At 44.1% G+C, this 13675-nt stretch overlaps 1 protein-coding gene across 2 annotated transcripts in view; it reads left to right on the top strand.

Annotated features, from left to right (window-relative positions):
• The first annotated feature begins 4019 nt into the window (after positions 1 to 4019).
• The window catches only part of GLDN (gliomedin), a 59802-nt gene continuing 50146 nt past the window's right edge, over positions 4020 to 13675 (top strand). The window contains exon 1 of one of the 2 annotated variants that reach the window (XM_007081887.3): positions 4020 to 4382. In XM_007081887.3, coding sequence (XP_007081949.2) covers positions 4020 to 4382 — 363 coding nt within the window. The remainder of the gene's footprint in view (positions 4383 to 13675) is intronic. The other variant, XM_042988854.1, reaches the window with a different exon arrangement.

The following is a 13675-nucleotide window of genomic DNA, read 5'->3' as shown; positions in this document are numbered from 1 at the left end:
GTTGGAGTATATTCTTGAATTGGATATTTTTCTCCAGGGCCCTAAAGTTTACTAGCTGGAATCATTTTTTAAGGACCATTCTATTTAACTTTTGAAAATGAAAGCATCTGCCTTCTAATGGAAAAGGTACTTCTCATTGTAAAGATAGCACACAATGTTCTTGGCCTCTTTGGTCTCCAGAAAAGGAAAGTCAGATATCTCCCTGTGTCCTCACTATATCTTGAACCCCTATGTCAACAAAATAAGCCAGATTAATAGCTAACTCTTTTTTTTAGAATTACTTATTACTAAAACTACCAGCCCATCCTGAGAAACACTAGGTAGGACAGTCTACATAGATGTATCTGCCCCTCAAGGAGCCATAGGAGGCTTAGGAAGCTAGAGATGGAAAGGCCCTAAATAATCTCAAGGCTACTGTGTTCAGAAAAGAAGCCAAGTTTATCATGAATTGAAAAGTTTTATTCCTCAAAAAGCATCAGAAAAACTGTAATTAGCTAATCAAATTATTTATCAAATATTCCTACTTGGCATAAGCCCTATTGTGTCATAGTGAAAAGGTGTCCCTTTCTTAAGGATATTATAACCCAACAAAAGAAGTAAGATTTGGAAGAACTATAATGTTGGTCAACAACACAAGGTACAGCATAAGTGTTAGCAAAGTTCAGACAGCCCACAGCCAATAGCACTAATGACCACTGAGCTAGCTATGAGATAGATATGATTACACTCTCCTTTGAAAAGCTGAGTAACATACCCAAGGCTGTAAATTTAAAAAGCAGTTTCAAGGGGCACTTGGGTGGCTCAGTCAGTTGAGTGTCTGACTTTGGCTCAGGCCATGATCTCATGGTCCAAGAGTTCGAGCCCCTCATCAGGCTCTGTGCTGATGGCTCAGAGTCTGGAGCCTGCTTTGGATTCTGTGTGTCCCTCTCTCTCTGCCCCTCCCCTGCTCATGCTCTCTCTCTCTCTCTCAAAAATAAACAAACATTAAGAAAAAATTTTTAAAGAGTTTCAAAGTTAGTTCTATCTGATTCCAAAGCCCATGATCATAGCCTCTGAGTTCCTGGGGCTTGTAGAGTTCAGGGAGAGGGAGAATTGAGGCTGGCATGGAAGGCAAGGCTTGATGAGGAACATGGTTCTGGACTAGGCCTTAACCAGGCACAATGCTCACTGAGATAAGAGAGAGAAGGAGGAAAGTCAATTCATGGAGCTGTCGTGGAATGAGGATGTAGAGAGATGACAGAGAAGAAAGGGGAAGGAGTACAGAGTGAAGCCAGCTGCTTGGATACAGTCATCTTGGAAGGAGTGGTGAATGAGGACACCTGCCTTGTATGCTGTAACGACTTGATGCACCCTTCTTCTTTCTTATAAAATATTATATTCCTACACAGAAAGACCTGGAGAAGACTGGAAGAACAGTTGGGTGGAAGAGGAATCTCCTCTTTCCTTTCCTTTGCTCTCTATCACTCTTTGCTCTCTCTGAGTGCATTATCTCAGATACTCCAGCCAGCCGGCCTAAAGTCCATGTCACAAACTTTTTGAGTCCTACATCCCAAGAAGGGTAGCATCTTGGCCTGAGGTTGCCTGATAAAGCCTGGCTGGTCCCAAATGGAACCAGAACTACATTCCTTCTACTGACTATGGTCTCTGAACCAGAGGGTTTGGGGGCATGTGTATCAGACTACAGTCACTCTCCCTACCACTGGACAGACAGCATTCCAAGGAAGGTAGGTCTAATTCAGTGGCACAAGCAGAGTTTTGTGCTTAAGCTCTACCACCACTAGGCATACATCGTTTTACACAGACATGTGATCACTCTACAGCCTTTTATTCATTTGCTCCTTCACTCATTCAACAGGTAATTAATGAATGGCCATTTCAAGCCAAGGACTGTGCTAGGTGTTGGGGGAGAGAAGCTCAAACAATATGTGGCCCCTAATCTCAGGAGCTGTATACTGTTATTGATGATGGGCATTGACAACAAATTGTCAGGCAATAGTAACTAACTATAATGAATGTTAGGATAAAGAGAAGCTCAGGAGGCTCCATGGGACTCACTGCAAGCTGCTTGCCTTGTTCATTTCTATACCTCTAATACCCATCACTATGCCTGACACACAGTAGGTGCTCATTAAATTTTTAGTGAATTAAATGAAGATCTTACTGGGGTGCCTGGTGGCTCAGTTGGTTGAGTGTCTGACTCTTGATTTCAGCTCAGGTCATGATCCCAGGGTTGTGGGATCAAGCCCCATATCTGGCTCTGTGCTAAGTATAGAGACTGCTTAAGATTTTTTTTTTTTCTCTCTCTCTCGCTTTGTGCCTTTCCCTGCCTGCACACACTCGGGAAGGGAAAGGAAGGGGAGGGGAGGGGAGGGGAGGGGAGGGGAGGGGAGGGGAAAAGAAAAAAGGAAAGAAGAAATGAGATGCCTGGAAATGGACCATTTATTTAAATGAAGATCTTACTAGGCCCGACTCTGAGCTCTGTCTCTCTGTGGCTTCTCTCCATTGGTCTTAAGCCTGACAGTTGGCATCCTAAGCCTGGATGAGATAAGGATACGTGACATTCTTCAAATACAGTATGCTAGAGTTGGGGAAACTGGACAAATTAGTCTGTATCACCTCCATCCCCTCCTGGATATCATGCCCCCATAGTTGAGGTCTTTCATGAACCACTTGGAACTTCATGCTTTCCTAATTCCTCCTCATCCTGGATGCCCTCCTTAGAATATGCAAGTTGGTCAATGTCCCAGTTCAATCCAGAGCTTGACACAGAACCTTGAGCGCTCTAGCTGGCTCAATGGTAGGGGGCCACCTCCTCCCCTGAAATAATGGGCTGTGGAAACAGCAATCCTGGCTTTTGATTGGGGTCTTCCAACACCACCAAGGCCTCCAGGAGGCAAATTTGTCCAGGGAAGCAGAGCCATTCTGGGGAAAGCTGAGAAAGGGAGTGAAGAGGTCCTCTGAGGAGACTGAGAAGTGATTCTATTTGGAGGATAGTGATACATCCTCTATCACTTGTACCTTGAGGTACATTGGATAACTGAGCTGATAGGAGAGGGAGGGTCCTGTGAAGGGGTAACTAGGAGGCGTGAGGCAACTGCCCCTTCAAGCAAGGCAGGCTGAGTAAGGTCCAGAAAGGCTCTGGCCAGAGCCCAACTCTTCAGCCAGAAAGCCCCTCAAAATCAATTGCAGAGTGGTCTTGGGGCATGCTCAAAGCCCCTCAGCTGAGCAGTAGCAGAATGGAGTTAGAACCAGGTCTCCTGATGTCCATTCTTGAGTTTTTTTCTCATCACCCTGCTGCCTCCTGGGTATGGGTCTCACAGCAGTTCTTGGCCTGTCATATCCAAGAAGTCTCCCTTCACAGAAGGCTCCTTCATCTCAGGCAGGCAGGGCTTTTCTGGTTTTGATGGGTGGCTTTTTTAATCCTCCAGTACCAACTGTCTCCCTGTTTCTATCCATCCCTTTCCTTGGAAAGATCTCCTGGGGTCTTCAGTGGCCACATGATGGGTAGCCTGGGTTTGCTGCCCAGCAGCAAACCTAGGGACAATGGGCACATGCCTTGGCTTCTGGGCATGCTGATCCTTTTCTCCAGAGAGGTCGGGGGGGGGGGGGGGTGGAATCCAGTGACTTCTCCAGCCTTAAGAATTCCTGTCCTCCTCCTCAGTCTGACCCTCGCTCTGCCCGCCTGGGCCACAGCAGTGCCCACGGGCAGGGCAGTGAGAAAAGGAGGGAGACCTGGGTTTGCTGGTTTTCTTGGCCAGGCACCAGGAGCATGAGTCCTGCCCACCCTTTTTCTGCCAGCCTGCAGTCTCCACTAGCTCCTCTCCCTCTCTCACCCGCCTGTCCCTCCGGGCTGCTCAGGCGCCACCACTACTGTCCCCAACCCGCCCCGCCAGCCTGAGCAAAGGGCAGCGTGACTCACGGCGGCGGCGGCGCTGCCACCAGCCCACGGCTTGCCCGAGGCGTATAAAGGCTGCCCGGCGGGCCGCGGCGATTCCTGCCCGGCCCGAGGCGCGCAGAGCATGGCCAGGGGCGCGGAGCGAGGTCGCGGGGACGCCGGCTGGGGCCTGCGGGGCGTTCTGGCGGCGGTGGCGCTGCTCTCGGCGCTCAATGCCGCTGGCACGGTGTTCGCGCTGTGCCAGTGGCGCGGGCTGAGCGCAGCGGTGCGGGCGCTGGAGGCTCAGCAGGGCCCGGAGCAGCGCGAGGACAGCGCCCTGCGCTCCTTCTTGGCCGAGTTGAGTCGCGCGCGGCGCAAGGCGCCGGCTCCTCCCCCGGACCCCGCAAGCGCCGCGCGCAATAAGCGCAGCCACGGCGGGGAGCCCGCGCCGCACATCCGCGCAGAGAGCCACGACATGCTGATGATGATGACCTACTCCATGGTGCCGGTAGGCGGGGGCTTGGCTCCCAATGGCGCCTCCGCCGGGGTGGGCGGCGGGCAGCGCGGGGAGAGAGGCCCAGAGGTCCTGTGCTCCCCTGGATGGATGGCGAGGAGCCTAGAGAGGGCCCTGGGCTTGAGCACGGCTGGGAATGTCACCTGGGCCAGCACCTTACCCCTCTGAGGTCAGTTTCCTCATCCTTCTTTGAGTCGGCAGATAAATGAGGGGCGCAGGCAGTGTTTTTAAGAGCCTACTTTCCTTCGTTACTTCGAACAAAACTTTTCACAGCACGGGGAAGACTTTTCTGAGGGCGCAGGCTTCTTCAATAAAAGGATTCTTTCCCTGGCTTCATCTAGTGGTCTGGCTTTTCACCTGGCCTGGGACCATCCTCAAGAGATCGGTTGAAGCGAACACAGTCCACTCTAATTTTATCAATCACCTGGGACCTTGATGCATAAAAAGTTGCTCTTAGGTAAAGCGATTCCAAATGGGAAGATTGATATAGAGAAATTTGCTTAAAATTCACCGTGAATGCTGAGGTTCTAATGTGGCCTCCAGCGGGTCTATGGAACTCCAGAAATTACCAGTGTGCATTCAAGGGGCCGTGCATCTAGGGAGAGTGCATTAGATTAATTTCATTAGCTTTTCATTCGATTTGCACTCCCCCAAAAAGATTTAAGAAACTCTGCTCTTAAAAAAAAAAAAAAAAAAAAAAAAAGGACTTAAAGCAAAGCCTCAAAAATCTTTTTTTTCCAGTTTCAAGTTTTTTTGCTTTTGCTGCTTTCAACTCAATAATTATCTAACAATTACATTCAGATCACATTGCAGTTCCCCATTCCATTTCATTATCCTTTACAACCACAGGAGTCTTGTTTCATTTTATAATTACAAAGATTTCAGTTCTGTTGTCCCAAGAGTGAGCCATACTTCGGAATCCTAGGTATTTGAAGATAAACTCACTTAAAGCTTCTGTTATCATAGAAACTTTTAAATATCTTATATGAGCAGACATGCTTTTACAACTACAACATGGAAGTATTACACACTGCAATACATCTTTTGAGAGAGACCAAATTTTTCCATTCCTGGCTTCTTCTTCCTCTTCTTTTTTTTTTTAAACCTATGTCATCATTTAACTATCTGTGTCCAAGCAAATTTTTTAAAAGACCTCTCTAAAATGAAGAAAACATAGACACACTTTGGGGAATTTGCTCTTTCCCTTGGTTCCCTACCATGTATTTTGAGGGTTTTTTGAAACCCTTCAAGAAGGATGCATTTGAGCATCAACATTTTATATTTTTAATCTAGAAGCTTCTGTATTGCAGCCTGTTCAGTCACTAACCCAACGGGATGGAGAGATCCATTTCTGTGTTAGCCTGAAAGCCAGATTTAACTACTACCACCTTCTCTGTTATAGGTCAGAGGGCAGAAACATCACATTTGTCAGGCTGAGAAGCATTCATAGATTATCACCAACTCGTCCACCACATGTAATGGGTATGCTTTGACCTTATAGAGTCATTGAGGGAATTTCCATGCAGGTCAGGAGGAAGCAACTGTCATATTGCTGACTTTCTGGTTGGGAGTAGTTCTCAAGCAGTAGTCTAGGGGTCAACCTGGAAGCACACGAAAATGCAGATTCCAGGGTCCCACCCTCATACTTATAAAATGATCATCCCCAGAATTGTCTTCCTTAAGAAGTCCTCTGATTCCCATTCCCCCACCTTCCCACCCCCTTGTGAGTTTGATACAGGGGTCCAGGGGCCACTTTGAGAAAGCTGCTTTAGATCACTGCTTCTCTACTTTATTTATTTTTTTAGTGTTTACTTATTTATTTTGAGAGAGAGAGAGAGAGAGAGAGAGAGAGAGAGAGAGAGAGAAAATGCTTGTACATGCACAAATAAGTGAGCAGGAGAGGGGCAGAGAAAGAGGGAGAGAGAGAATCATAAGCAGGCTGTGTGCTCTCAGCACTGAGCCCAGGGGCCAGGGCTCCATCTCACTACCAAACCTTGAGATCAAGACCTGAGCTGAAATCAAGAGCCACTCAGATGCCCACACCACTTCTCTACTTTAATATGCACATGAATATCCTGATGATCTTTTTCAAATGCAGATTCTGACTCAGAAGGTCTAATTTCAGGCTTGAGATTCTGCACTTCTCATAAGCTTCCGCTGATATCAAAGCTGCTGGTTTGAGGACCACACTTTGAATAGCATGGTTCTAGAGTGATGGTTGCACATTGAAATCACATAGGGAGCTTTAAGCATGACTGATGCCTGGATCCTATGACCACAGATTCTGAATTAATTGTTAGAGGTGCAGCCTGGGGTGCCCGGACATTGGCATACCTTCCTGATGACAGTGAGCAGCATTAAGCATCTCACTTCCACCAGGTCTCTTTTGAGGTCTCTGCTTCAAGCAGAGGAACCAATTTTATTGCCGAAAGCCCTTTAGTTTATTCTAGCAATATTCTTATCATTCATCTTTGCAAATTTTTCTCATTTTTACTCTTTGCCTTTCTCAGAGCAGAGAATTATTTACATGAGGAAATGGTGTTTTAAAAAGCACTTTCACAAGCACCTCTAGTAGAAAAGTTGCTAAGAAAGGCACCTGGGTGGCTCAGTTGGTAAGCGTCTGACTTCAGCTCAGGTCACGATCTCATGGTTCATAAGTTCAAGCCCCATGTCAGGCTCTGTACTGACAGCTCAAAGCCCTGGAGCCTGCTTAGGAATCTGTGTCTCCTTCTCTCTCTGCCCTTCACCTGCTCGTGCTCTGTCTCTCTCTCTCTCAAAAATAAACATTAAAAACTATTAAAAAAAAAAGTTAAGTTGCTAAGAGAACTGTTTATACGTCATGGAGGTCACTGTGCACAGTGTTATGGTTGAAATCTATACCTTCCCCCACCCTTTTATACAGCACCAGGAGGTTTTGAATGAGGATGAGATCAGAGGTTCCCCTCCGCCCTGCCACCCCACTCCACTGAGGTTCCATGTCCTTAGAGATCTAGGAACAAAAAATAAGTGGTAGGCAGATTAATGTCAGCATTTCAAAAAGGCTCATTTATCCAAGATGAGCCTCCTCAAGCTAACTGGCACTTCAAATTCTGTGCTTTTGGCTGAGAGTATATATCAGCTCAGCATGGTAATCCTTCTTAGCACATTCTGCCCAGAAACTGGTTGTTGGAAGGGCAACATAACTAATCATTACTTAAGAACAGTTAGTTTGGTACAGCCAAACGCATTAAATCCTTAAAAACAACTGGGTACTTTGGAGAAAAGTCATAAGGGCCTGGGTACCACTGAGCTAGACCAGCATTGGGAACCCATCTGCCAGGAACTCATGCAGGAAATGCGGCCTCTGTTTAGTCCCCGCCCCACTTCACACTGCCCCCCATCTCACTTTCCCCATCGGCTGCTCTCTCATCCCATTCTCTAGGTCTTACACTTACTGGTGTTCTGGTAGCTTCATCATCCTGTCCAAAATCTAGGGTCATGCCCCCAGTAGGAAAAGGGTTTTATTTCTCACAATGAACACCCTAAGAAGCTCTAAATGGTTGAAGATTTACATTTTTAAAAAATGAAACTCTAAAACTACTAGAGGAAAAGAAGGGTAAATTCATTTTTAATGTTGGAATGGAGAAAATCTTTCTTTTAAACAACTAGAAAGCCAGAAGCAAATAGTAAACAAATATAACTGCATTTAAAAAGCACACACAACAACAAAAACAAGCAGATGTACCCCGTAAACAAATGTAAAAGATAAATGACAAACTGGAAAAAAAAATTGCAGCTCATACCATAGATATAAGGCTAATCTTCTGAATATATATAGCACTCCTATAAGTTAATAAGGAAAAAAAAAAAACCACAAGAATTTAATAGGAAAATCAGCAAACATAGGAATCCAATAGGAAAATGGAACACAGTTCTCAGAAAAAGAAATACAAATGTTTCTAAGTAAACATGTAAGAAAAGATGTTTAAGCTTAAAAATGCAAATTACACCTGTCCTGAAACATAATTTTCACCTGTCAGAATGACAAAACTACAAACGTCTGACCACACATTCTCTTGGGGAAGCTAAAGAGAAATAGACATGCTTTTGCATTGCTGTTTGGACTGCAAATTAATATGACCCATATGGAAGGCAATTTGGCAATACCTAAAAACATTACAAATACATTTACCCTGTGACCCAGAAATATCACTTGTGGGAATTTATCCTGAATATATAAAAATATATATATTTTTATATATTCAGGATATATTCATTCTATGAAATGATATATGCACATATGCAGTGTGGAATATTTGTAAAAGCAAAATATTTTTATTAACAACCTGTGCCCATCAGTACGGCACTAGTTAAATAAACTAACCTATGCACCCACTGGAATAGGTAGCTGTAAAACAAGAATGAGGAAATTCTCTATGTGCCATTATTGGAATAGTCCTTGGGATATATTTTAAGTGAAGAAAGCAAGGCAGAGAAAAATATATATTGTATTACCTTGTATAAGGAAGAAGCAGAAAAATAAGTGAAGATACTAACAAAGGTACTTACTTAGGGAGAGTGGGGATAAAATGGGAATGACACTTTCACCGTATAGCTTTGTGTATTATTTTGACATTTGAACCATATTATTGTGTTACTCTAATTGTGAGTAAAAAGGCCATAACCACAAGGCTACATGGCCGCTGACCCCGGACTGGGGGACAATAGGGTGTGGCAGAGACTTTGCCAGCCTGAAGTTCATGCATTGTGTCTAAAGGGAGGCTCTCAATGATTGTTGCTGTACAAGAGCAAGATTGTTGATTTTTTTTTGAAGAGAAGTTTAAAAATCTGACTCTTTATTTGAAATCTCTTGGCTTTGAAATATTGACAAAAATTCCAAAAAAATATTTTTAACTGGCTGAGTGCGTTGGCCAAACAACACTCACATTGTTAAGGGCCGTGCTGGGACTACCGAGCTTAGTTCTGAGCAGTCTCTTCTTATAATCATGAGTGGTTTTAAACAAAAATGGCTTTATTTCGCTCCACCACATCCCCTCCCCCACTCATTTCCTACCCTGGTTCTGCAAGGATAGCGGTAGCTCTGCCACTGTTATTGTTGGTTGAGTGGAGATGGGTTTCTTTGTGTGTTTGGTTTGGTTTGGGTTTGGTTTTGTTTTTTGGCTGTTTTCTAAAAATCAACTCCACCTTCAGTGGATGGAGATTTCCCGTCACTGTGGCTTTTCAAAAGCATGTGCTCCAGTTTGGAGGATAGTTCTCAAGGAGGAGATGCCAGCGGTGTTAAGCTATGTAATGCATTATTATGACAATCAGAGCTTTTTGTGATGACTGTAATGAGGTACGCTTTTATGGGTCTATACATTATCTTGTTTATAGGGGGACATCACATTACCTACAGTCAGAGCTCCTGTTTGATTGGATGCTATATTTCCTTGAAGGCCCTAACTTGGCTGTGCCAGGGTTTACCTCCCTTTCCTACTTCTTGGAGTGAATCACTTCCAGGTGATATAAAAGCTGAGGATTTAGGGGCACCTGGGTGGCTCAGTCGGTTAAGCTTCTAACTCTTGACTTGGGCTCAGGTCATGATCTCACAGTTCATGAGTTCACAAGTCCCCTCATGGAGCTCTGTGCTGACAGTGCAGACCCTGCTTCAGATTCTCTCTCTCTCTCCCTCTTTGCCCCTCCTCTACTCGTACTCTCTCTCTCTCTGAAAATAAATAAACTTCAAAACAAAAACAAACTGAGGATTTAGACTAGGGATCAACAAACTATGCCCTGTAACCAAATCAAGTTTGTCACTTGATTTTGTACAGCTCACAAAGTAAGATTTTTACATGTATAAATGGTTAGGGGAAAAAATCAAAAGAATAATGATATTACATGACACAAACATTATGTAAAATTCAAATTTCATTAATCATAAATAATGTTTTGTTGGAATACAACTATGCTCATAGTTGATACTGCAAACACACCCGTAAACTTGACTCATGATGGCATGTTGAGGAAGACAAGTGAGAGCTAGCTCCTTAGTTACATCCTTCAGACACTTTCTTTGTCAAAACACATTTTGCACACATGCAAATAAAACACTCAATGCAGATACATAATTGTCGCGATTCTCTAAGGACATATGTAAAAACCAAGTGGGCCAAGACTGAGCATCTAGACCCACCGAGAACAGGGCAGTTGTATTGACCATGTGAATGGTATTAAGCCATTTGGAACCGCTCCCAGATCCTGGAGCTATTCAAAAGCTCTTAGTCTCTTACTAGCCAAAGTGTTAGAGGTGAGGGCAGCAGTTACAAGCCTGCTAAGCTATAGCAGGCTATAGCCTGAACAGGATGGAACTTCTGGGGCCTAATATATTGCCCACTCTCTGTTTCCTGCCTTTCCTTCAACCTTTATTGCCTCTATGCCAGAGATAAAATGAATTGTTTTCCTTTGGAACTCAAAGGCACATGCCCCCCTGGAACAGTACCACTCCACTCTGGAGAGACAGCAGAGCCCCCAAACCAGCCCATCATTTAGTGGCCCAATAGACCACAGGCTGAGAGATCCTTGAGAAGAGGGACCTTTCTGGGTAAGTTCCAGAACAACTTCTTAGAGTAGGAGTCTTCCATTGCTAAGAGATTATTTATCTTTGCCATTGCTCTCCTCCCAGGATCTCTCTATGGCTAGTCCAGGCTCACCATCACATGGTAGTCCTTACACCTTTGGCCACTGTGTGCCCACCCTAACTTGAGTAACCTAGGATTCTTTCCTCACTTTCAGGTTCCCAGCCAAATTCTCTCTCCCTCATGCTTCCCTGAGTATGTTGTAGTGGTGAGCAGTGTGGCCCCGGGAGTCAGACAGATTCACATTCTGGGCCCATAGCCTTGTAGCTGGGCCACCTTGGGCAAGTCTTTTAATGTGAGAAGTAAAGGAGATGATTCATTTTCGGAAATACCAAATAAAAGCTGTGCTGTCTAGTTAACAGTAGGTTTACAACCTATTGGAAAAAATGTATGAACCTTCTTTCCCCCCCCATCACCCCCCCCCCCCGCCGATGCTGCAACAGTGGCGTCCCAAACCTTTAGACACCTTACTTCCTGGTTCTTCTTCCCCTCTCTGTTTTGTGGGCTTATTTTTATGGGCTTATTTGCAGGGACTTTGCAATGAGCATGAGCCAAAGAAAAAAGGGAGGAGAGAATGAAAGTGTTACCTGAGGGAATGTACATTTGTTCCAATCAGACTACTTTTTGCCTTACATGGGCATAGGTGACTTCTAGGTAAGGCTCTAACCTCTGTAGTAATCAGCCAATGAGGAACCAGGGGAGGGACTTGCATGCTAGGAGATAAATTGTCTGCTGTAACTGCCCCAAGTGTGCCTGTCCATCAGGCACCTGCTCTTACAAGAACGTTGATTAAAGCCTCACTTCACTGTGCTCCGAGTCTCTGTGTCCCTCCTTTGATCAGGTCAGTGGGCCTATTCCTCACATTAACTTCTCCAAACTTCAGTTTGCTCATCTGTAAGACTGAGATAATAGCATGCACCTTATCTTGTTCTTAGGAGATTTAAGGGAAATGATGTAGATAAAGTGTAGCGCCTGGTATAGCCAGGTTCCCAATAGCTATTCATTGTTACTGTTATGAAGATTTTTCATTATTACTTTATCATTAGCCCTTCTTGCCCCATGCTCTCAGCATCTTATTTCTGGGTTTATTCTTTATCACCAATTCCTTCAGAATGCCAAGTTGTCTATCCGTAGGTACTTCTGTCAGCTGCTGCTTTGGGATAATATTTGGCCTCTTGACACCTAGATTGACATCATACCAACCTAAATCATCTTGTAAAAATAAAACAGAGTGAGCTTAATACGCTGACAGGGCTTCTTGAGCAGGTCAGGATTTCCTGGGCCCTCACCCCTTCTGCATGGCCACTGATGACAAGGTTTGACAACCATGAAGAGGAAGTCATCTTGACCCCCTTTCTAATTGGCTTAGCTGATTTTAACTTCTACTGGTTACTGTTGGTCACAGTCCTAAAAAGTGCTTTGGATGCTTTCATTTGGAAAATTGAGAAAATGACAGTAAAAGGTAGAGCAAAACAACTTCTAAGAAAGAAGAACAGTTTACTTCTTAGGGGTCTCATGTTCTCCAGGATATGACTAACTATGTAGGAACTATCAGAACAGGTTTTATATCTGATAAAACATACTTATCTGAGAAAAAAAAATTTTTTTTCTCTGCATTCCTCAAACTTACCCCCTTGCCCCTGAAAAAGAAATCCTTGGCCAAATCTAGTTGACATTCAAGCTTAATTTACATGCATTTTATCTACAGACTAAAGGTCATGTTGTGTGAAATAAGCTGAAGCTTTTAGGTTGTGATTCTGCTACAAAGGGAGCATTTTTCAGCCCATCAGTTGCTTTTATGTAGCTCTTTGGGTTTTAACAGCTCTATATTTTAAGTAGATATAATTTACTTCTAGTTTAACTGAAGTTCAAGACACAATTTTCTTCACTTAAGGGTAGAGTTAAAACAACAAGGCCAACTAAATATCATTCAAGATGCAATTTGTGGAGTTTGTTCTGAGTGCAATAGAGTAACCCTTTCATCTGCCATTCAGAAAGTTTCCTGTACTTAGCAAAGTGCTGGAAACTTTGGAGACCCTGCCTGAGCTGTATGTATAAAAACTGTGAAGTACTTGGGAAAAAATTGTGGACAACTATATCCAAGTTAAATGATGAACTGCTACTCCAAATTATTCCCTGGTTTTTCAGTAACCTAATGTGTGAGTATTGGAGTCTGGAATCATTTTTACTTGAGGGTGGAATATGCCTCTAGGCAAAACTTGAGGACCTTAGAATTAATCCCTCTGAACAGGGAGCCCTTTAGACAAAAATCCTTTACAGTGAGCTAGCTGTGTGATTAGCATTGGGGCAGTCAAGAAGAGATAAATCAATTCTCACTAAGGTGATGAAGGAAGTTATCATGGAGGAAACAGAATGTGAAGTGAGCAATATAGGGCTGGTAAGATTTGGGCAGGCAAGGAGGTCAAATCACTCCAAGGGCAGATCATAACTTAAGCCAAGCTCAAGGGACTGGAATGAAAATGGTACCAGGCTGGAAGAGCAAGGAACCAAGGAGGTCTTGCTGCATTGGGGAGTTTGGGCTGGGGGGAGGGGGTGGAATTCCTTGAATTTACACTTTTGAGAAGTTGAGTCTGAATCTGATGGGCAATTGGGAGCATTGTAGACCCTTTATCAGGAAGGAGTCATGAAGAAAGTCATTCTGTAGCACTGGTC

This window comes from Panthera tigris, chromosome B3, assembly GCF_018350195.1.
Source record: "Panthera tigris isolate Pti1 chromosome B3, P.tigris_Pti1_mat1.1, whole genome shotgun sequence".
NCBI lineage: Eukaryota > Metazoa > Chordata > Mammalia > Carnivora > Felidae > Panthera > Panthera tigris.
The sequence above is the reverse complement of the archived record's forward strand: the minus strand, read 5'-3'. Positions and strand labels throughout refer to the sequence as shown.